This window comes from Cygnus olor, chromosome 15 (genome assembly GCF_009769625.2).
Source record: "Cygnus olor isolate bCygOlo1 chromosome 15, bCygOlo1.pri.v2, whole genome shotgun sequence".
NCBI classification, from domain to species: domain Eukaryota; kingdom Metazoa; phylum Chordata; class Aves; order Anseriformes; family Anatidae; genus Cygnus; species Cygnus olor.
This window is the reverse complement of record NC_049183.1, coordinates 14,216,223-14,240,325: the sequence shown is the minus strand read 5'-3', so window position 1 is coordinate 14,240,325 and position 24,103 is coordinate 14,216,223. Positions and strand designations below refer to the sequence as shown.

Sequence of the window (24,103 nt, the reverse complement as noted above, 5' to 3'; positions counted from 1 at the left end):
ATGTCTCCTAATTTCCAGCCTGAACCTCCCCTGGTGTAACTTGAGGTCATTCCCTCTAGTCTTACCACTAATTTCTGTGACATACTCCCATTTCTTCCCCATTTCCCCTACAAATCCCCTCCAGCCCCCCTATACGCCCCCCTCCGCCTCCCCCTCGCCAGGGGGCGCTCCCCCTCCCTCCGAGTGTGGCTTCCACCCCCCCACCCTTCGACCTCCCCAAGATGGCGGCGCCGCGCCGCCGCCCCGCTCTGCGCGCTGACGTCACGCCCCTCCGGCGGGCGCAGGGCGGGGCGGGGGCGGCTCCAGCGCCCTCTCGGCGGCCGGGCCGGGTCGGGCTGAGGCGGGCGGGCGGCGGCGGCTCCGGGAGCGGCTTTGGCTCCGCGTCTGGCTCCGGTTAACGGCGGAGGAGGCTCCTGGAGCGCTGGGCCGGGGGGTTAGGCCGGGCCCGCATGGGGTTGCGCGGGGCCGCCGGTTGATCTGGGCGCGATGTCGAACCCCGGGACGCGGCGGAACGGCTCCAGCATCAAGATCCGCCTCACAGGTAACGGGGCCACGGCCCTGGGGCTCCCCTTCACCACAAAACGTCGGCCCGGTCAACCCTCCCCTCACGCCCAGGGGCCGGGGAGGGGGCGTTCGCCCCCTCCCCGGCCCCTGGGCGTGAGGGGAGGGTTGACCGGGCCGCCGTGGGCCGGCTTCGGCGGTAACCGGGCCCCAGCCACCTCTCCTCAACTTTTATCCCTTTATAACCCCTTCTCCCACCACCAGGGCCCTGTGGAGGTTCTGTATTTTGAAGTTATTTCTGTTGATTTTCATTTTTTTTTCCCCCTCATGGCACGTTGTTACCTCCCCCCCCTCCAATACAGCCCACGGACTGCTTCATCCTCCGGCTCCCTCAGATTTTGGCCTTTCCTGACTTTGAACGAAGCCTTTCCTTTCATAATTTACCTCACTTTGATTTACTTAAACCATTTACCTTCCCCTTTTGCTAGTGAAGATAACCCTTTGAGCTTTCTCCTGAGGAAACGTATGTTTAATTGCTTTTAGCATTTTTACCCCCTTTTTTTGTTGTTTGTCCTTTTTTGTGTGTGTGTTCTTTTTTATTGTTATCATTTCCCACAACTTGATTTCCTTTCAAATATCACACATTCAACTTTTGAAGTCCCTTCCCCGAGCGAAGGATGACAAGAAGCGGTGCGTTTCGTGGCTCCTCGCGAGGTCTGCGCTCGGGCGTGCGTGCACATATGGATAAGCCAATTTATGTTGCACCCTCAAAGGTCTGGATTAAATCTTCTGAAAGCTGCTCCAGTTGGTGCCGAGGCTGCTGCTTAAACGGAAAGGGGCATGGTTTCTGCTTCTTAAGGCTGCTGTGTGAATTATTAATAGATAAGGCCCGATCCGGCCTTTCAAAGGCAACAGGTGGATGCTTGGAGATCTCTTGGTGTGAAGGAACTGCTCAGCCACCGGCATTGATCTTCACAGAGTTGTGTCTGCAGGAGCATAAAAGATTGCCAAATAATGAGAAAATGGCACTAGGTAAACTTCAGTTACAGGGTAACTTGCTCCTGGCAGATACTGCAATCAGTCAGAAGCATCTCTTCAAAAAATCCCTTTTTTCTTTTAATTAGTTTTCTGATTCTGCGCCGCTCGTGCTTTAGAAGGCTAAAGTTGGTGAGGGAAATGTAAATCTGAAAATCCTTTTGGACATGAGAAGGCTGAAAATATTTTTAGGGTGTATGGATGATGTTTGATCTGAAACGAGTTCTGTGGCGATGTATACTAAATGTCAAATCTGTCATTAATGTGGCTTATTTTTATGCAAGTCAGTCAATAAAAATGTTGGGAGTTGAGTAACTTATGCTGCGGTCATAGCCCTTCTGAGCAGGAGGATATCATTTAAATAACAGATAGAAGCTGTTGGGTTTAACTTTAAAGAGTGAACGCTGCATCAAAGTGCTCTTTTCCTTTTAGCATGCGCTACTCTTCTCTCCTAGCTGAGGACGTTTATCGGAAGGGACTGAAGTTTTTACTTCATTGAGCAACTTGGTGGATTTTCTCACTCGTATCTTTTTTTTTATTATATATAATTAAAGAAATCTGCTGGCTCAAACATTCTTCTTTCTTATAAGCATGCAACCTGCGTAGTGTGAAAAAAATGCTGTATTTAATCAGAAAATAAATTGCTTTGGGAGAGATTTCCCTTTAGAATCATTAGGAAACACATTCTTGGCTTCGCTGGAGACTAGCGTGCTGACTTACCTGTTCCAAAGAGTTGGAGCTGGCGTGGCTTTTTCTCCCCTGTTTTGCTATTGGGAGATTTGAGTGGAATTAAATCAAACGGAGGGCTCCTTCCGTTATGATTTGCTCCTTGCATTGTTTCCTGTGATTAGGAACAATTTGGTTTGCACTACCGAAAATAGCAGTGTAAATACCACTTAGTCTGAAGGCGCCTGTGAGCGGTACGTTGGGAAGTGAACGGGAGTCAAATCCTTCATGCTTTTTCTTCTTTTTCTTGCGTGTTGGAAAGGCATGACCAGGGTGTTGGGAGTGTTTTATTTGTGTGAAGATATCTAAAAGTTCTGGATCCTCTGATTATTTTCAGAAATGGTCTTTGTGCTTATGCAGAGTGGTGTCGGTCCTACCCCGATAAGAACTGTAATGAAGTAAAATGGCAAATAATGCTTCCTGTTAGAAAAGAGGAAACAACAGCAAAACCCAACAGCAAGTAACTTGGGTGACAGATTAAAATGATTTGTGTCCTGTGGATCACAAATGTGCTGATCTCTTGTTGTATCTCCGTTTCTCCAAAAGCGCGTGTGACGTTTCTCTTATTTCCACTGGAGCTTTCACGGTTACTGGTGATGCAGGAGCCAAAGATATTCGTGGCCTTGTCTCTTGCCACTTGGAGCAGTTCTAGGCAAAGTAAGGTAAAACTTGTCGTTAAGTCCGTGGTCTTTTTGTATTTGTGCTGCCACCAGGGTAGTGTAACAGGGGTGGATGTCTCAAAAAAGGGATGGAAATCATAAAATGATATTGTGCTTGAAGAGTCCACCTGGGATCTTCTGGGTCAGGGAGGAACATGACCCACAGATGAAGGCACCTTTGCGGAGCACACATCAATCCCTTCTTTAACTGATGTGCTCCTCTAAAACCTTTGTTTGCTGCTGCAGTCGCTCCCTGGGGAAGTTCCTGAGGGTTTATCAACTCCAGGGCTTACACGCTTCTTACTCATACTGTTATATCACGCAGAAGTACTCGTGAAAACTGCAGTCTCATTGTGCTGCTGTCAGAGACACTCCTGTTCCAGGTAGCCTGCGGATGAAAGTTGCAGATGGAATGGGAAAAATTGTGAAGTGGACTCAACATGCAACTTCTGTACCAAAAAAGCTGTAGGCTGTATTCGGACTTCGTCGGTACTGGCTTTTTCAGCAGTGTCTCAGCTGAGGCGTGAAAAGCTGGCTGGCTCCTGGTTGTGCAGAGGAAATTAAGGAAAGATTGGGAAGGAAAAGGAATTAGTTCAGACGTTACGGATCGCTTCAGAGATGGAGCAGGAAGGGGAGAGGGGCTCACGTATAAATCGGAGCCCGTTAAAACACATAGATGGTCGTGTCGAGGGCTGATGGCAAAACCAGTTTCTTTCACAGAAAAGCAGCAGTTGGTGTAACAGGAGAATATAAATAGTCAGCTCTGAGCATTAGGTGGAGGCGTTCCTCGTCGGCAGACCTGGTCTAGGAAGTCGCTGGGCCGCTGTTTGTTGTCGCCTCGGTAGAGGTTTGGGAGGGAGCGTGTACGTGAGAGAAAGGAAATTCTGGTGTCGGAAGTGTCAGGAAGGAATGACAAAGATGGTGTGGAAGTGGGTGGTTTGTGTGAGGCGCAGGGATTTGTAGGCGACACGTTGGATCGCTATCGGAAAGGTTTTGGTGCTCAGCAGTGGCAAAGAAAGGGAAAGAGGGAAGAGGTGGTGCAGATAAGTAGCCTGGACACCACTTTCGGTTCCCTGTAGTTGGCATGGTTCAGGGAAGTCCCATTTGCAAAGCATGAGCGGTTAGTTGCTTCTAGATGGGTGGCTTTAGGTCAATTTGTAAATACTCATTTGTAAGTTAAGGAACGCATTAAAGAATACAGCGATTTCTGGTACAAAGTAAAATATTACGTTCCCTTCATGCATACACGTAGGATTGCTCTGAAGGCGTATGTTAAAACGTGTCACAAACGCTTCCGTTTCGGGACTAATGTAGTATTGATCGATGCAGCAAAGTTAACGGGCTGATCGATAGCAGCACTAATATCGACGACCTGGGCAGCTTTATGTCCTGTGTTCAGAAACGATGAGTATCTGCGTAGGCATCTCTGGATCAGAAGCAGCGCATACCTCGTGGGCTGGCTGTAGTTTTATGTTCTTATCTTTAGAAAGAGCTCTGTTGCAGGCTGACGGTGCTGGTGCTAGTGCAAGGGAAGGCTAAAATGGCTGGCTGGTCAGCCTGGCGTTTGGAATTTAAAATCGAGCTGGTTTCCTTCAATGGGAAGCAACAGTTTAGTAGCTCCAAACTGATCTTGCCTAGCGATCCGGGAGGATGTTGAAATCTGTCTTGTTGTTTGGTCTTCTTCATGTATTTGGGAGCGGGTTGCTCGATGTGCTGGTGGTTGGAGCGCTGGCCTGGAGCTCGGTCCTGAGCCCCGCCGCACGCTTCCAGCGTGGCGCTGAGCAAGGCGCTTAATCTCCCGCCTCCGTTCCCTGTTTGCACCTTGAAGTGCTGGCGTTTTTGGGAAGGCAAACTTGTGGCTGCTCGGAGGCCCTTTGATAGAGATGGCAAAGAGGCTTAGGGCATGTAACGAGGGGGACTTAAAGGAAAAATACTACTAATAATCTTGCTTTCGTGGGGAGAAGTCTAGGGAGCAGCCTTTGCAGCCGGCCAGCTGGCATCTCTGGGCTGCTGGAGTGGGAATCCAACGAGCTGCCTTTTCCTCCGGGCAGGCTGGTGGGTAGCGAGTCTCCTTTTGTGTTCCTCTCTGTAAGCCCGAGCCGTGCCAGCACCATTGTCCTGGTGGAAGTAAATTAAATCTCCAAAAGGAGTTTGCTTGAATATTCCCCTCAGGCAGGGAAAGTAGAAACAATAACTACTTTATTCCCGACTCGAAACTTTATTTTCTCAAACTGAATGTCTTCATCTAAAGAAATGTAATTTGGGATGTTGCTGTGCAGCTCCTTAATGATTTCTTTCTAATTCCATGCTAGCCACCAGTCTGAGAGCAGTTTTCTCATCCGCTTCCTTAAATGGCTGCATCATGTTATACAATTCTGTAGCGTCACGTTTTCTCTGGGTTGCGAAATTGAGCGTTGCAGGGTTATACAGCAACTCCCCGGCGAGGAAGTCAGTTTTACACTGGGATGTTGTGTGCCGGTACCTGACCTCTTACTGCCGGCGGCTGAGGAGCTGCTGGAGGCGCCCTTGCAGGTAAATCCAAGCGAGACCACAGAGGTTGGTGCCTGCGGCTGGCCGGAGGTGCGTTCGGTGGCTCACAGGGTGACGAAGTGCTGTACAGAAACACCACGTGTGCGTGTTGGCAGCCTGAGTTTCGGAGGTTTGTCTGGACTGCTGCCCAACTTTAAGCAAGTCCAGTCGACACGCTTAAAGTTGGATTAATCTGGTTAGATTACTTGCTACTGTTTATGGTTCCAGACTTAAATACTCGCTCGGCTGCCTTGTTCGTTTGGGCCGTGTTGGTCAAAATAGCGTGAGAGGGAGGATTGGTTTGGAGAAGGTAAGGTCAAATCAGTGTGGTAGGCTTGTGAAGCTTAGGTATGTACACTTCAGAGCAGCCCATTTAAGACTTGGGAAAGAGAATATCAGAAAAAAAGTCTGGAAGAGACTGTTCTATCTGCCATTTTTTTCCCTAAGTTAGGATTTTTTTTTTGTTCATTTATTTATTTTTTTTCCCCATGATTCCTCTGGAACCGGTCAAAATGTTATTGTGGAAAAGGCCCAGATTCTGCAGTATCATTGAAAGCTTTTATCTGTATTAGCGCTTTGATAATTTGCATTTGGGAACCGAAAACCGCTGCTGATTTATTCTCCTGGAGTGAAACCAAGGCTGAATGGCCCCATTACTGCAAACGGTTTGTTCTCCCCTAGACCAGCAGCTCGGGGTGGGGGACAGGAAGACGTCAGTGAGATCTGAAGTCTTGAGATTTCTGTTGGCAGCCACCCTGTTGTTTCTCCTGCCGTGGATCCGTTCAGGTTTTGGGGTACGTGCCGGGGTCTTGAGTGTAGTCCTTGGCGCTCTTGCTGACACCAGGATGTCCCCTCTGCTGACGGTGAGGACAGCTCTTCAGCTGGCTGCCTTGCCGCGTTTTTACCTTGATGCCTTCTCACCATGTGCCTTGGAAAGCCCAAAGTAAGGCGTGCACCTAGTTAGGACCGAACGTGTTACTGCTGGTGGTGGGGAAGCTGCGCTGCTCTCAGGTTATGATGTTTCAGGTGCTTACAAACGAGTTCCCGCAGATGTTGCTGCAGTAACTTAAGATGTTATCTCCTTGCTAGCCTGCTGCCCCCCGTTGCCAGAAGTTTGTCACCCACTGCAAGAGAACTGGTAGAAGAAAACCCGTGCTCATACTTCACCTGCGTACGTGCAAATCCAGCTTCTCGGTGTGAGTCTGTCTCAAGAATTTAAGGCAAGATGCTGGACTTTGAAAAGCTGAGGTATGAGCATGAGTTGTCTTCTGGTAGGGGGAGCTGAGCTCGGGAGAGGAAAACGGGAGACAGAGGGACAATTGTGATTTCTTAAACCGTGCAGCAAGCTTTGCTGGAGCTTGCCTATTGGTATATATCAATTTATAAAAGATGAGATAAATATCAACATAATAGAAGAAGAAACCTGCGTGTATGTTTGCTAAAGACCAATCAGTAGGTCAGTGACAGGTTAAGATGCTACCAAAAAATGTTTATAAGTTTTGTTTCCCATTTATTTGAATGGAAACTGGTAATTTTTCAAAGGGGATCCCTGGGCGTATTTTTCAGGCTTTTCCAGCTCTCTCTTTCCTTGTGAAAGTCTGAAAATGCAATGAGAGGACAGAGCAAAACCGTTGCAAGTTTTTCTTTTGAATATTCTCTTATGAACTGGCATCTGCATTGGGAATATTTGGGGATAGAGGAGCTGGATGATAAATGTGACGATACTCTAGTTGAATTGGCAAAATAAGCTCGCATGCTGTTTTAGAAAGAATCTCTCCACAGGGCTGTAATAGCTTGATGCCTTCCTCTTCAGTAAGTCATTTTTGTCAAGTTAAAGGCCAAAATTCAAACTGGCTTGTTGTCAAGGACACTAAGCACAGCAGGCAAAAAATCCCCAAGGCTACCCAATTCACAGCGTAGATGGATAAAGCTGGCAGAGCAGAGTTTACTCTCCCCTCCCCCCTGAAAAAATCCTTTTTTTTCCTCTTTTTTTTTAGAGGATATGGACACTATTATGCATACTAATACAATTTACCCGAAAGTATTTAAATGGGAGGTTTGTTCATCTGTTTGCGGGCGAAACAATCCATTATTGTCTGGGAGTAATGCTAAAATAATGCACAATCCCCCCAGCGACCGCGCGGCGCTGCACGCCGCTCCCGGGCCAGCTGTGCTCACCTCCGCTGCAGCTGAAGGCGATGGCAGCCGGCCGAGGAGCCGATGCTGCTGCATCGGGGCTCGGTGAGCACCAGCCCCGTGCCTCGGCTGTGCCGTGGGGACATAACCCTAACCCTAAATCACTCCGAAACGGTGAGAAATCCCGTGGAATTAGGTGTTTGTAAGAGCTTTCTGTTTTATGCTTTGTTTCCTGGTCGTCACTTAAGCGTATGCTGCAGCTCATTTAAGAATAAAGGGCAGTGATAAACCACACTATTAACTCCGAGTGGTATTGACCACTAGGATACTCCAGGAATACTACGTGTCCCTGAATTTCCTCGCTGATGTTCAGTTCTAGCCATGGTGGTTGTTTTTTTCCTTTTGAATGGTAGATGCTTCTTCCCCAATGGGTTATGAAGAAGCCCTGCTGAAGATGATGATAACATTTCTTTCTCGCACTTTCACGGATAGCCTGGTATTATCTGATCTTGCAGTAATTTTTGCTTTTGCTGCTTTTGCTTTTGCTTTAGCTTTTGCTTTTTGCTTTTTGCTTTAGCTTTTGCTGCTAACCCGTAGTAAGTAAAGAAATATTTTCAATAAGATGCCTTTTTTCCCCTCAAGTTGATGAGGTCTGTCTCGCTACACTTTATTATTTGGAATAAAATGACTTTTTTTGTGTGAGTGAAGGAATAGCATTTTCTGTGACCTTTTCATATGTTTGCATTTTAGTCTTCCATAAAAACCTGCCTACTCCCTCTAATCGTTAGACTAAAAAAAAGCGTATGTTCATATCAATTTAAAGTTTCCATCTCTTGTTTACTTCTTAATTAAATTTGCATGTGTTAGAGAAAATCTATTCTTCTAATTAAGCTTCCTAATTTCCAGGACACTATATTGAAAGTTCTCCATTGTGCTTCTTCCTCCTTAAAGTAAAGGTAAAAAATTGTTTAAGATAATTGCCTTTGCATTTATTTTGAATTCAAGGCAGCTGCTAACATCAGTCTGAGCTCTTTTCCATGGTCCTGTTTTTTCTCCCTCGAACCCTGAATGCGGTCCGTGTCGCATCCTCAGCGTAAACTGGGCATTACAGCAGGAAATTTAGTCCCTGTGGTCAAAATGTTTGCATCTTCTGGTATGCAGGTGTACGGCTCAACAAGTTCCTTAAAAAGGAAACATCTTTTGAAATGCATATGCTTCATTTTACTGATGAGCACAAGCAAAAAAAAAAAAAAAAAAAGGAGTCCAGACTGCAAGACTGCACATGAAAATTAACTGAGTATATGGATTGTGCTGTTGCTTTAAAGTTTTTTTTTGGCTTCACAAGTGCAGAATTTAGAAAAGTGAGGAATTTCAGTTTGATTCAGACTGCAGTGATTGATCCAGTGGAAGCTTTGTTCTTACAGCTAGTTTTTTGGTTTTTTTTTTACATGTAGACATTTTTATAAGCATGTGGGACCTTCACTTTAAACTTAGAATTAGAAGGCAGAGGTGTCATATTCTACAAGTGTAAGTCTCGTTAATGGATACCTCGTTGCTGAACAAGGCTTCTTGGGAACTTCTAGCATTAATGGGGAGGAAATCCGTTAGATTTGGTAAACTCTGAGTTCTCGATTGAGCGGGTGAATGTCAGCTAAAGATACAGTATCAGCCTTTGAAAGAATAACTTGAATTTTCTGGGTTCTTGAAACGCTATTTACTTCAGCATTATTATAGCTGTAGAAATTACAAGCAATATCTCTTGTAACTCTCTCTTAAAATTGTCTGCAGACAGGTAACTATCAAGCTATGATGGGCACGTTCGTATTTCATGTATCCGTAAATACCCTATTAAATAACAGATCGGAGAGAACAGAAATAGCTTGGTGGCAAAAAAAAAAAAAAAAAAAAGCCTGAAATTTGGGGTTTTTGAATTTGTCAGAAAACTCTGTATCTAATTTTTCTTTTTATCTCTCAGCTTTTTTTTTTTTTTGTCTGTGTGAAGAGTTCTTGTGCTGTGATCTGGTGATGTATTTAACCTATTCCTGAAATATTTTGACCAAAGACTGAAAATACTTCTGTTGGGTTCCCCGTTTTACAGATGAGTGCTGAAATACAGATGAGATACGCTTGAAGGTGTAAGCGAAGTTACAGAGCTGGTAGGTGCTAGCAAGTTCATGGACGTTTGGAACGCAGCGTGGTCCTCCAGACAGTGAACACATCGGATTCAGGAAGAGGGTGCAAGTTGTAAACGTACACTTTAATGACCGTGTTCAACTTTGGTAGCTGTGCGATGTAACCAAGTTAAATTTGGTTTTGAAAACATGACCATGATTCGTTAAATAATCTAATGTTAATTTGCTAATGCAAAAGCACAGGCTACAGGATTAAATGTCCGGCTGCCTTTGTAAAACTGACTTCCACAGATTATGCAATAACTCTAAAATACGCAACGCTATATCTAAAGTTAATAAGACATTATAGGAGCATCTACACCTCTTATTCCTCCTTTCCAAGATTTTTAGGGAATTGAACGTTAATAGACTTTTTTTTTCAATATATATTAATTAGATGGGTCTGTTGCAGCCCGATAAACCGGCACAGGTATGAGAGTCAGCCAGCCAGACTGTCACGAGCGTGCAGCCTTTAGATCTACTTAGGGGAGCATAATAAGTCCCAATAATTGTGCTGTCACCAGGCCTTATTAGCAGTGCTTTTACCTGGTCTTGTACAAGAGTCGGGCAAACAAAAGAAACACGTAAATGGGTGCTTTTTTGTGTTGTGTTCTCTCGTTGAAAATTAAATACCTTCTCAGAGTTAGAAAGGGCTGTCTGGTAACAGGATAAATAATGCTTCTGTGTAATCCGACAGCCTGGCTTGGACTGGCAGTCACAAGCCATTTTTTTTGGTTGTTGTTGTTCAATCACAGAAGTAATTTGACTTGTCTACAAATAATGTTTTGATAAACTTCAGTAGAAATTAGCAAATCACCCATCAAATGGGATTTATAAAAAGTTGCTTGGGAAAATGTGCTGTAAGTAGTCTGCAATTCAAAGCATTTCCTTTGCAGGATGCTTATCAAGTCCGCCTGTGCTACTTCCAAATTGAACTAGAGCGTAGATGAGAACTATTTTTTGATAGAAGGGAAAAAAAAAGGAAATAAAGCCCAGCTGAAAAATAGTACCAGGTTTCCTTTTTATTTTTTTTTATCATTGCTTTGGGATGTAAATCGTACAAGTGTGCAGAGAGAAAACAGACTTTGAAACACCGGAAGGAATCAGATTAATCTGTGATGCTTGAGAGATGCTGCTGGTAGTGTAAACGTGATTGAAATACTCATTGTAGGACTGGTGAGTAAATACACTAGAAACCTTCAAATAAACTGACTTCTCTTGGGTAGTCTCTATACCAAGGAAAAACAAAATGCCCTGCTTGTTTCTCTGATGTTTCCTTACTGCGGCGGCTCTATCAGGCAAAGCAGCTGCCAGTTGTTAAGACAGTCATGCTTCCAGATGCCTATGTAGAGCTTTTTTTTTTTTTTTAATGATAGCAGCAATCACAGAATTGTAGCATAGCTGTGCAGGAGGTCCTAGTCGTGGCTGCCAACCCCTTCCGAAGTGGTGGAATTATTTTAAAAGGCCAGGGGGAAAAGGATCTGGCAAATATTTTTGCAGGGACTTCTGCTAGATCAGAAAGCTGATATTAATCAGTTTTCTAGGCTTCTGGAGGTTTCGCCAACCAGCAGTGAAACCTGGCACGCCGAGCTCTCCGCGGCTCTTGGAGGACGGCACTGCCTCAGTTGACCATCAGGCTGATGGATAAACGGAGGGGACAGGCTTAAGCTTCTTTCCAGACTGAAAAAAAATAACCAGGCTGAAAAGGGGATCACACCTGTCATTCTCTAAATAATTTGGGGGTCTTCATCCGATTTCAGTCAAATTTGGTAAGGACAGAGATGCTCAATATACAGTCTCCAAGCCTGCTGAAGACGCGGGGCTGGGCACAGTCAGTCCTCTTCTCCCTCACCCACCCAAGCCGTGGGCAGGGTGCAGGACTCGGTCCCTGTCCCACCAAAAGGCAGCGGGCTCAGGCCTGCAGGGAGGGACGGGAATGGGAGAGGAGCTTCGAGGTGGGCCACGCACCTGTAACGAGTCGCACTTCATGCGCTTAGCTCGTAATCCAGCAACTGGAGCGAGCGGGCTGTTGTCTTTTGGGGGTTTTGTTTGTTTCCCAGAACTTCACAACGTGCTCTGAGGAAAACATCCAGAAGACTTTATCAATCACCAGTGGTAACACCTTGTCTACATCTGGTTTCACTTAGGGGTTTCGTTTTGCTTCTTAACCCAGATGAAATTGCGCGGTAATTCCTTACACAAAGATTCATCTGCATCCTGCGAGCCTGTCGCTTCCAGCATCACACAATGCATCAGCCTCCTACTGGCGTTTTTTAATTAAAAGAACAGCGCTATCACTTCAAATTAACGCCACGTAGCTTATTTTAGTAAGGAGGGAAATGTTGTTTATAGGCTTTTCTCTTATGAAAATTGTTTATTAAATTTTGCTCTCTTTTGGGTCTATCTAGCCGTTTGTCATTCGGAGCTCGGACAATATCAGATCGCTAGGTGTGCGAGCCGTCTCAGCGATATGAATGGAAATAAAGGCTCACATTTAATATCTCGGCTCTTTGATAAATGGGAATCACCTTAATAAAAAAAATGAAGTGTTATTCTACAGTTCCCACAAAGCCTTCGCCTGTCTTCAAGTGCGTTCCCTGTGCTGAGTACATAGTGAAGAAATAGGTACTTCGGGGAGCTTCTGTGTTAAACTGTGAGGAGCTGGTTTTTGTAATCGTGTTCAGTGAAATTGTTAGGCCTCTGTTATACTAAATTACTGTGAGAGCAAGTAATACATCTGCTGAGAGCTCGCCCTAATATTCCTCGCAGAGCATTTCATTTTATCTAGAATATTAGCGCTGCTAACCATCCATGCAAAATTTAATGTATTGGATCTATTTAATCAATTTAAAATGGAAAGCAAACTTCTTAGGCTTTGACTGAAGCGGCTGGCTCCATGTGTTGTTTTTTAAGTATTAAATTTTAGCCTTTGTGCTTCTATAGCAGTTTGATGAGACCATTTTGTTGAGGAGAACTTTCTTCACATTTTATTGCTCCGTGATCCAGCGCGCGAGTGTTGTCAGTTGGGTAAAGTCACGTCTGAATACGAAAGGCGTACACGAAGGCTGTGTAGGAAGAGACATGGCATCTTCTCATTCATGCGCCGTCTTACGTCCGTAGCACCTTTGATCGAGGTATCAGAGCAGTAGTGGGTTATAATTTATTGATGGAATGGACGCTGACATTTCGTACCAGGCAGATAGCGATCCCTCTCGCAGACAAAGTGATGAAAGTATAATGTCGAGAAAAATTGTAAACAAGCACCCTGGTCAGAATAATGCAATAAAGCATTTTCGTCAAAATCTCAGCCTTTGTGACTGCAGATTCACTTGGGATTAGCAAGGGGGTTTCCTTTATTGAATACCTTGCACGGTGTTCTTTAAAAATTGCTGGGGGTTTCCACATACCTTGCTGCTGTTGAGAAACTGTTTGCAATGAAAGCTTTTTTTTTTTTTAAATTTAAAACCGTCTTTGCAGGAAGGCTACACGCACGCTGTACGCTGTCTGTTTTCGTTCTGAACTATTTTTATTTAGCTAGTCTGTAAGTAAAACAGTCCGTCTGCTGGCAGAAGGTTTAGTCAAGGACATTTGTCATCCTGCTTTCAAGAAGGTGGTTCCGGCCTTTCCCGAAGCGGCTCCAAAGCAAATTTCCTTCAGCAGTGGGTACGGTGACAAGGAGGGAAGTCACTGCTTATGGTCCAAAGGCTTCCCGATGTCCCCTTGTTGTTGCCGTGTGCTACCATGGCTTAATCTGAAAACAAATGTGAAATATTTAACATAGCTAGATGGCACAAGATAAGGCTCGGAGTCCTTCTGTAGCCGTGATGTTAGTCATGCTTGAGCTCACGCAGCTCACAACTTAGCTCTTCGCAGAACAACACGGATAAATGTTTTATGGACACAAAGGGAAATGGGGTGTCTCGCTGTGGCAGTGGGCTTCCCTCCCCACCCCCCGACTAAATCGCAGGCTATTCTGTTGTGGATTTTTCGTATGCACCCCACCTCAACCGCAGATTTGCTGTAACCGGTCTGTTTGTTTTGTTGTTCATCCCTGGTGACCGTCAGTAGTGCTGGGCTGAATAAACAGAGCCTATTGATCAAATTTGAAGTCATTAACTTGGCAGTTTAAATAGATGCTGTCCTATATAATTAGAACAAGGGAGTAACACATAGGCTGATACGGCTTTATTCGGAATAAAAGCCTGCTTTTCATGAAATCTTGTTTGGTGCTATTCAGCTCGCGCGGCTTTGTGCCTCCCGTAGGTCACGCAAGAATTCGACGTTTTGTTGAAAATACCTAAAGTGGAGAGGCCGGCTTTGCTTGTGTAAGAGAGCGATGACACTGATCTGGCGTGGATCTGCTGAACTTTGGTACTGCTGGGGAGCGCTGCTTGGCAGAAGGGCTGGCTAGCGCGCTGCCTGAGGTTACTGGTTAACCGCATCCAGCTCGGCCGCTGCCGGGGGAGGCAAATGGGTGCTTTCAGGGCAGGGTACCGCTCCTAATGCCTCCGTCCCCAGTCGAGCAGCCTTGCTTGCAGCTCTGAAGCAGCAGCAGTCTGGCTGTCCATCTTGCTGCTGCTCGGCTGAGCGAAACACATGCCTGTTAGATCGGGATGTTTATAGGCAAACACAGCGGGTGATTAATTATTTTCGAAGGCAGACGTTTCCTTTTAATGGCTACTGTTGCGTGATGTGGCTGTCGGTGTTCCACGTCGTTTAGCGTTTTCAGTGCTGTTCAGCATGGCCGTAAAACGCAATATTTCGCTCTGTGTGTGCTGGGCTCCTTGAAGATCTGTTCTAGCTGACTGGCGGTGTGGTGTGGACAGGCCGGCAAGGAACGGTGATAATCTCGTTAACAGACGAGCATCGTGAGCCTGCAGCCGGCCCGCTGCTCCTGAGTCACGCCGCCGCGAGTCCCTGGAGAGCAGCGCGCACGTTCAGCGGTAGGATGCGCGCTCGCTGACCCACATTTCCTCGGGCGCGTGCCTCTCCGCGCCAGGAAGCGCGTCTCACTGCCTGGAAATCGGAGGAGAGCTGATGTCACTTGGGTCTCCCAGCCACTGCACGACCCAAGCCAAAGTACTTGTAGGGAATTACCACTGGGGTGACTAATAGGTGATTAGGGAGATTGCGGAGGGTGCGTGTACGGGCTTCTTGTGGACAAGGCTAACCGTACGGCAGCAGCAACAAAAACGTTTCTTACTCACTGTTTCCTTCTCCTGTTATACCTTTAGCTTGGACTCATTGTTAAATGAGATTTTTCTTCCTCCACGTCCTAATAGCTTTCATACTAATTCCTGGCAAAGTTTATTACAGTACAAGGAATGTTTCCCCTGCAACAAGTGGGCAAATGTCGGATAGAAGGAAACAGCGACTCCGTATTAGGGTTAATAGAAAGAGCAGAAGTAGGTGAATGAATTATAAAATCTTGCCTTCCAGAAGCTATTAATATCTCTGTAATTACAGTCTTTTTTTGGAACAAGTCTTGCTTCTGTCCCATTCTCTTCCTTTCCCCTCTGTTGCGGCTTCCTTATGGCTGCGTGCCCCTGCTCCTGCTGGCTGAGGGGTGCCACCGCTGTCACCCCCTGACTTGTCCCCACATCCCCTCGGTGTTCAGCATCTGGCACCAGGCCCAAGCAGCGAGCCGAGACGTGCATTGCCACTGGCAGGTAGCCAGGGTCACCGCTCACCTTTTAATGCTGGTGCCCTTCACCAGCCAGGAATAAACACTGTCGTGTGTTTAGGGCTTCCTGTGTTTTTTTTATTTCATTTGCAAACAAGAAGGGTTTAGGCTGAGCTCTCTGAACAAATGAGGGGAAAAAAATGCATAAAGAAAGCGAGGAGCAGTTTGTAACATCTCAGGCGGATGTTGAAAGGGATTATAACGGACTGAATAATTAGCAAACAAATCTAAGATTGTGGAGTTCAGTTTTTCCAGGAGTTAAAACCAGTGTTCTAAACCAGCCAATGTACTTCATTCAAAATCAGAAGCGATGCCAAGAATTTAACTTGAGCAAACAAAATTTTTCTGAATTTAAACTGTGCACCTTTAACTTGCGTTTGAATTCCTGGAGTCATTCTTCCATTTTTGTAACTTAAGTGCTTAAATAATCATTACTTTTGAAACTTTACCTGGGCGTTTGAGTGTCTTTTCCTACAGCAAGGTATCTAAATGGTACTTTGAACTGCTCTGGGAGGTTTTTTTGTAATAGTGTCTTTAACCGATTAAAAAACAACAGGTAATCTTCCCACTTTGGTATTCCATACTGTCTGTTTTGTATTGACAGCATCTACAGCAAAAAGACTGAGGTTAGAAGGGTTCACTGAGCGTTACGTGTACAGGAGCTGGTAACAAGGTAATCACCGAACGGAGAGGTCGGTAGAATTCTTTAATTCCATCTACCTTGGGCAAATCCTACAGTTTTTCCCACAAGACACTAGGAGCGTTTATAACTCAGTCCTAAGGTCCAAGTTAGGATCAAAACGTCGTTTATTACGGGCCATTAGGCTGTGCCACTTCTTTCGAGCACCGGCTCGATCCTGATGATCCGTGCGCTTGTTACCCTCAGGTTGATAACTGCAGCCCGGGGAGCTCTGGGAAGCAAGAAGTACTTCTGAATGAATTCCAGCTGGTTCAATTTTTGGCTGACCCTTTGCTAAGTAGCCCAGAACAAAATGAACTCGTTGCTAGAGGCTTTTGCACTCTGTTAACTCTTCGCTGAGTATTGGCTTTCAATGCCCTGATTTTTAAATCGGCGCTCGCTCGCGCTCTGTTCAGAAAGTACTCCTCCATCTCATCTGTTTGTTATCATGCTTACCGCAAAATGAACAACAGATTTGCAAATAAGGCAGGCAAAAGCTGTAAGAGCATGAAAAAGGGTTTTTTGGTGGCGGGGCCTGTAGCTTGGAGCAGCATATATGACACGGCTTGTGGCGTTTTATCTTCCTATCCAAACATGCCAAAAAGCACTCAGTATACCTCAGTTAGACATTTTCCTGAATTTCTAGCACATAGGGTATTTTTCCATACCCATATTCTAAGTCATTTGTTACTCAGGTGCGTGATGTTGAAGCACTGATATGGTACTGATGCCTTGCTTGATATCAGGAATGCTTTTCATTTACTTATGAAAGAATTCTAGGGTGTTGACAGTGCCTGTTGAAAAGCCATCCAGTATCCACTGGAATTTGGTCTGGTAACAGTTACTGAAGCTGTAGTAGTGCTAGAAGAGGTGCTTGATGAATATTATTCTCTGCAGAAGATTTCGAGCAAATATTTATTGCAAGAGCTTTTAAAGAAACACAAAATGAGCCTGAGTTTTAGAAAAACAGCTTAAACCCAGTATATGTTTTTTCTTCCCAAAGTCTGTTCTTTTTATTTACCAGCTATTGTGTAGGCTAAATTTCTGCTGGAATTCTACATTGGAATTTCTTCACTCAGATGTTTTAAGAGTGAATGAAGAAGTGTAGGTTCTTGAATAGGCTTAAACGTGGTGGTGGTGGTTTGATACTTCTAAATTTAAGTTTTAAAAATAACTAGCAAAATTGGTTGTTCCTTACTTTGTGTTTTCAAAGACTTTGTTGTTGTTTTTCCTTTTGCTGGCGATTAATGTCACCATCAGCAGCATCCTAGCTCACCCAAGCAATTCCCTTGCCAGCTTCCTTTCCGTGGTTCACTGTGCAGCTCTAGGTTAACCCTGAGTTGAGCAGCCCTGCCCTGACTAGGGCCCAACCTGGAAATTTAGCTTTAAGGCGTTTTTTCGTGTGAATTGTTTAACTAAAACTGTTCTAGTGATACATCTGAACCTGCATGACTAATAGTTTAGATAGTTTACAACTTACACGTGACTTCACACCATTCATTTTTGAAATAGCAATGTTCTTGCTTTTAAGCAGTCTGCTTAATGTTTGATGAAAACCAGGCTTTTTTTTTTTTTTTTTAAACTGTTTATTAAAATCCCCTCATTGGAAAATGTTCTTCCTTAAAGTTGATTTGTGCTATATTTAATTGCTGTGAGATATCAAAGAAGCTAAATATTGGTTCTGTCTGGAAAAACAAATCTTAGTGTTAAAACTGAGATTAAGAATGTGTTAAATTGTGTTCATTTTTCCTCCCCTAGAACAGTGTTTTACAGTCAAATCGCTTGGTTGAAATATTGACCCTACCCATATATGAAGGACAACGTTTAAATACCAACCACTCTTTGGAGATACAAAACACCTTTTAGGTTTTAAAGTGAGAAATATGCTTAGTTTTAGCTTGGTAATTTTAGACTTTTTATTATTTCATTGAAATTTAGTGTTTTTATTGCAATGTCAAACCTTGCCAAGATTTTCAATACCATGTTTCTGCTTTTGCAGCTTTTGCATGTTTTGCACTGGAAGGTCAGACTTTTTTCTGCCTTCTGCAAAACAGGAAGATAGTTTGAAGCTGGACTGCATGTATGTAAAGAGAGCTGGAGATAATGCTGGGGCGGAAAATACAGTAGCTGTAGTTCCCTGCAGCCTCGGGTAGAACAGCTGACCCGTGGTTCCGTTTGTCCCATCATTTCAGAAATGTTTTGCTCCGTGGACAGGACCCCAAGGCTGGATCTGTTTTAATTGGTGTGGTTGCATGGTCCACTAATTTTAGCCGCGTGGTAAACATCCTCAAATGTCTTGCTTCTGGTTTTGGTCTTTTGTTTTACACTTTTCCCTCCTTTGTAAAGCAGCAGAGAGCAGTTGGGCAGGTTTTCCTATCAGGCTTCGGAAACGAATGTCTTGTAAAAACTCCAGGTCCATTAATTGGATGGCGTTTTGGGGGGGGGAAAGCTGCTGTTAGTGTATAAATGCGCTTGTAACTGGAGTGTCACGAACTGGTTATAAAAAATATAGTTGTGCTAATGGTGTGGGTAGCCCCACAGAGAGTATCTGCAAGGAGGGGAATCTAAAGTTCTGTGTTTTATAGTGAACATAATGTTTATTGAAAAGCCTTTTATGTACTGAATTAGTAAGCAAATGATCGGCTGCAAAGGAGCGTCCTCGTAAGCTTCTTTTTGATAATGAGAATAAGGTGTTGAACGCTTTAGACATTTAACTTATGGAAATGGAGATCAGAGGCATTAAATGAAACACACCTAAATTAAACGCTGACTTAGCAGTAGGCCGTGCTGCACAGGGGCTTTCATTCTCAGAAAGGAGAGTCAGCTAGTTAAAATGCAATTTCTGCCAAAGTGGTAGTGAAACGCAGCATAGTTTTGTATTCATCTCTAGAGCGGATATGTTTTTTCTGTATTTCTGTTGTAATGCACTGTTGTTCATCTGGTGTTTTGCAGAGAAACAAGTATATATGTCTGAAGATTTGGATTGTTTTTTTTTTTTTTCTCCAGAAAGGACCTGGAGTTTACTGAGGGTATGGAACGGGACTGGCTTTGGGCTCGATCCCGGCTCTCTTTGTGAGCAGTGTTAGGCTGAGAGTTCAGTCCTGTCAGGTACTGACACTTGTATGGCTTTGCAAAAGGTGCTTTGTAAACTCCAAGCGTTAAAAGTGCAAAATATTTTTGGCAATCTGAGTAAAATTCAGTTTGGAATCTGAGTTATGAGTGCATGTGGGTGGAGGAACATGTTTTTCATGCTTCAGGAATTTTTTTCCAGATGCTTTTTCAGCACTTGGGTAACTATAAAAGCTAAGTATTAAGACTTCAACACAGTTTTATTCCTTAGTTCTAATGTCATTTAAGAAAATTGAGCCCCATAGTCAGTCCTGTGGCACGCTTTCAGCTTCACAGCACTGATCTTGCACAATGCACGTTGGTGTCTGTTTCAAAATGTGAGCACAAGTAAGTGCAAGCCGTGCAGATAAGCCTATCCTGAGCAATACTATTTGCTTAAAAATATAAATTATTCAGGTTTGTGTGGTGGGAGATGCAAGATGTGTAAGGGAAGCAGCGCAGAGCTGTGTTGCTCCCAGTAGCTAACGCTTGCACAATGAAATGGGGAGTAGCTGTAAAATGCCGTTTTGTGTTTCCAGTAGGAATTTTGTTATTGAAATTGTTTTATTTAGCTGTCAGCTAAGAGATTGAATTTGCCCTGAGAATAGAATATTATTCTGTGTGGTTTTAACAAAAAATTTGAGTTCTTTCCAGTTGTTTCTCTTTCTTACTTGCGTATACAGAAGCTGACAATATCGCTGAAGCCCGAGCATTTGCTCTGTTTTCAAGGAACTGGGAGGCCGTTTGTGGGCATCTTACCAAAACAAAAACTTGACTGCGTTTGGTAAATCTCTACAGAATTATTTATTCCACTTGGTTGTGGTCCTGGCAGATGTGTTGGTGGTGGCTGAGGACTTTTTTAAGCTGTAGGGTAGTTCCATCTGACTTCCCCTGCTGTTAACGTGTTCTCTGGTAAAGCTGTGAGCAATGGGGTGTTTTTTGGGAGCGGCTCTCTTTGAGAATGGGTTTTCCAGCTGCTGTAAAATGGGGACATTGACTGGTAACTTACCTCTTGAACTCCAGTGCTCGAAGAACATGGTTGCGCTTTGAACGTGTTGGGAGGTGGTCTGCAAGGAAAAGGTAAAGGAAGGCGAGGGTGGCTGGTGCTGCAGGGGCACTTTGTTGAAGGCAGAGGAGGCTTCGCAAGGCACGGTCTCACTCTTGCCCCAATACCTCTGGTTGTATCCCCTACAACTAAGAAATCGCTGCAGGGCCAAGATGAATAATTAGCCAAAGGTGATGAAGAAGCAGTTTATGAAAGGTTTGCCTTCATCACCACCACCAAAGCCCCTGGAACTACAGGTTGAGTGAGAAGGAGGAGTTCAGTGCAGCTGGAAATTGCCCCGTTGTACGAGGGGCAAATAAGGTCCATGGGTGGCTCCTGCTCTGAGGCTGTAATGCTCCAGCGGCTGGGGTTCTCGCGCTTGGTATCCGACTGGGAAATAGACGCGTAGAGAACAGGAGAAGGTTCTTGGCCTGGATTAGAGGAAGCATAGCAAACTTGTAAGAAAACTGATGTAATAGCTAGGATTTGATGAAAAATTTGATCTGGGTGTTCGCCTTTGTGTCAGGCATTTGCTATGGGTGAACAGAGGGAGGACAAGAGAGAAGTGTTACTCTGAGAGATAATTGGATGTGCTTATTTCCACTTGTCTGATCTGTGCGCCTTTCTCTGATTCTGTACATCAGCATTAATTCAGCTTCCTATTGATCTCCTCTTTTTGTTTAATCCCTGCAAAGATCTGCAACTAATTCCATAACCGTTAGTGTTTCTCCAGGGTTGGTATCAGTTCATTCTTAAACTTGCTTTACTCGCCGTACTGCATGCAGTCTCAGGTAACTGGGAATTTAACGAGCCTTGTTCTTCCAATGGCCCCGTGCTGTTTGTTTATTTATTTTTATTGTTTTACTGATTTACTTTCTTGAGGGCTAAGCAGCCCTTGCTGGTGTGTGTCTGTAAGACGTGAAGGCTTACCGTCGGTCAGTGCCCAAGAGGATTTTTCAGTTTGAGTACGTCTCAGGAATCCTGGAGATGAAACCGCTCTGTTTTGTCAACTTGGTGGTGTTTGCTCTGCGAGGGCTCTCTCTCATGCATGACGTTTTTATGCTTAGGTAGGATGGAATTTTGATTCTGGGCTAAGTAGATACTTTAATGACATGTTAATGGACTAATAAAAATGGCTTTTTCTGGGTGTGTGGTTTTTTGAAGATCTCTTCAAAGTTGTCTAGTGTTTGCGACTGGCTGTGTGAAGCCAAGTTCCAGCCCACGAGGAAAGCATGCCTTGAAAAGAGGCTTTGATTTTTACTGCAGCCTACACAAAAGGGCCACAAAAAGGCTTCGTGTACCAAATCTAGCAGCTCTCTGAGAGCTGAGGTTTTCTAATGAAGCATTGCTTTAATCTGCTGGCTAAATTCAGTTCTAGCTTGAGTTCAGGCAGAGTCTTCAGATGGTGGGGTGTGACATACACAGCCCTGAAGTCGGAGGGGCCTTGGGTTTTTTTGGGTGGCTTACATGTCAGATTGCAAGCTTTTTGGCACCATGATACCAAGATCACTAATGAAGGCAGCTCGGTGTACACATCCACGCATACGTGTCTGTAAAATGAGTTCTGTACAGGTAACTGCTCTGTTTTGCAAACGTAACGTAAAACTTCGGGGTTGTTTCTGTTCTGTGCGTTAAGCACGGCAGCGATTCAGGCTCGGTTACTGAAAAGTTAAAGCAGTCTGTGGATTTATGCGTTTCAGGCTGAAGCAGACAGAGGGGAAGACCAAAAGTATTCTTAAAGCAAACAAGAAGACGACTAGAATAGAAACCTTGGCCTTTGTGGTGACAACTTAAGCTTCGATATGTGAATAAAATGGGGTGTTTTAGCTCAGTGATGTGGTTAGCTGCAAAGAAACCACATTTTTACACACTTGGTGCCTTTAGCCATCTTTCCTTTTCCATTAAACTTGCTCTTGTACCCCATCAAACATAAATGATTGTCAGCCTTAAAAAAACAAAACACTTAAAAACCTTCCTGGGTTGCCTGGTAGTAGAAATAAAACCAGACGTTTATCTGCAGTGAAGTCTCATTTAAGGTTATGTGCAGGGAATAGAAGCGCCAAGTAGAGCCATTCGTAAAGGCATTTCAGGAGGGGTGGCTTGTGGTATTCGGAGTATTTTCCACACGAAATGCACCGAACCGTTCGGATGAGAAGCGATTTCATAAAACAGATTCAGCGAAGATTTTAATCGTGGGCTGTGGTGCCTTGGGGGGTTGGAGCAGCATGTGGTAAATGGCTGATGTTCGCTCTTTTTTTTTTTTTTTTTTTTGTGGGGGATTTTTTCTTTACGCTTTGAGCACGTTATTTGTCTGTGCAGTCTTCTGCGGCCCTTTTCAGGACGGAAGAACCTTGCTGAGAGGAGCAGGCGGCAAGGCAGCGCGGGGTCATCGTGCCGACACGCCGGGCCCTCCCCACCCGACGCACAGGTTGCCAGCTCCGCGAGCCAAAAGAGCCCGGCAGGCTTTGCAGCGTTACCAGCGACGTTTCCATTGCTCGGTTGCATCACATTTTGCAGCCTTCTTATTTTTCACTGGTATTCAGTAACTTCAGTTTCATTTTATGACGGGATCCCTATTCCCCTCTGCTCCAAAGAAAGCTTTCCATTGTTGTTGCTTACATCTCCAAGCGCTCCGACAGCCCGTGATGCTTTTAACGATCACGCTGCGTATCTGTGCGATTCAAGATGGCCTGCACGGAAGTAAATATTAAGTAAAGTCCTTTCTACGTCACCAGCCTGCTGGCCTTGTGTTTACTTTCTGTCAGAAAGTAAAACGAATGTATCCTGGAATCCAGCTGCGTGTTTGTACAGGCACAAATGATTAACCTGGAATATCAAAGGAAGGCCGAAGATGGCTGAGAGGTTTACCTGCTAGCATCTTGCAGTATGACCTTCCCCCCGTTCCTGCGGCAGACGTGGACGTAATGCTGGTTTGTCTTGTCTTCAGAATCAACTTGAGTGCTAAATTGAATGCTGTTGTTGGCTCAGCTGCTATCCACATGCAAAAATCCTTAATTTGGGCAAGGAGGTGCTTAGCTTTAACTCAGAGCACAGAGCAAAGGGTGAGTGAACGCGGCCCAGTCACAGATTTGGCTGCTCTGTTGCACCAGCACAGGCTGGTGCCTCCTGAATCTTTCCATCGCTCACCATTTTTCCTTCTGTGTCACAAGACACTGCCTCGTTTTCACAGAGTGCAGCTGAAAACAATTACAGCGGCTTAGTGCCGTGCCGTGGGACGGGGCCTGCTAGGTGTGGATAAATGTGGTGGTGGTGCAGAGACGGCAACGTGCAGGCTGTCTGGCAGGCCAGCCGCTCTCCTTGGGGCGCAGACGAGTCGGGAGGAGGAACCCGCACGTCCCGGCTTTGATTTGCAGGCTGGGTCTGTGCGCTCGGGCTGTTCGAAATTGTTCCTCGCCCAGGCTCCCTTCCTCGGCCTCCTTCCCGAAGAGGATCGGTCCCGCTGCAGAGGTGGGTCGCCTGCTGGTGGAGCAGCGGCTTTCTGATGCAATTCTCAGCCCGGGTTGTGAAGGCAGCGGTGCCGCCACGCGTTTCTTACTACACCTGGCTGCAGTCCCTCCCGCGGCACCTCCCGAGCCACAGCAGCTGATTCACCCCTGCTCTGGAGCTGGGTGGACAACGGGGGCTGGCACGGGAACGGCTCCACGCACTCAGGCTGCACTGAAGACATCCCCAGGGTGAATACCGACTTTGTCTACGGCTCGTCCTTTCTTCACCTCCTGCCAAATATGCTTTCACGCTAGTACTTTCCCCGGCTGGCTAATTTAGCCTTTGAAATTATCTCAGTAATGTCAGGTACTTAAAAAAAAAAAC

The 24,103-nt window shown here is 45.1% G+C and overlaps 1 protein-coding gene and 1 long non-coding RNA gene across 4 annotated transcripts in view; both read left to right on the top strand.

Moving 5' to 3' along the window:
• The first annotated feature begins 322 nt into the window (after positions 1-322).
• The window catches only part of SMURF1 (SMAD specific E3 ubiquitin protein ligase 1), a 48,142-nt gene continuing 24,361 nt past the window's right edge, over positions 323-24,103 (top strand). Inside the window, 1 exon segment of the mRNA XM_040574568.1 lies at positions 323-541. Coding sequence (XP_040430502.1) covers positions 487-541 — 55 coding nt within the window. The 5' untranslated portion in view covers positions 323-486.
• Positions 2,180-12,536, top strand: LOC121078404. 3 transcript variants are annotated; one of them, XR_005824556.1, is made up of 4 exons: positions 2,180-4,337; positions 5,234-5,453; positions 9,685-10,895; positions 12,166-12,536. It is a non-coding gene; the product is annotated as an uncharacterized LOC121078404 (long non-coding RNA). The 3 variants fall into 3 exon arrangements; XR_005824554.1 differs by adding an exon at positions 6,540-6,698 and having other exon boundaries at positions 2,180-5,453; XR_005824555.1 differs by having other exon boundaries at positions 2,180-5,453.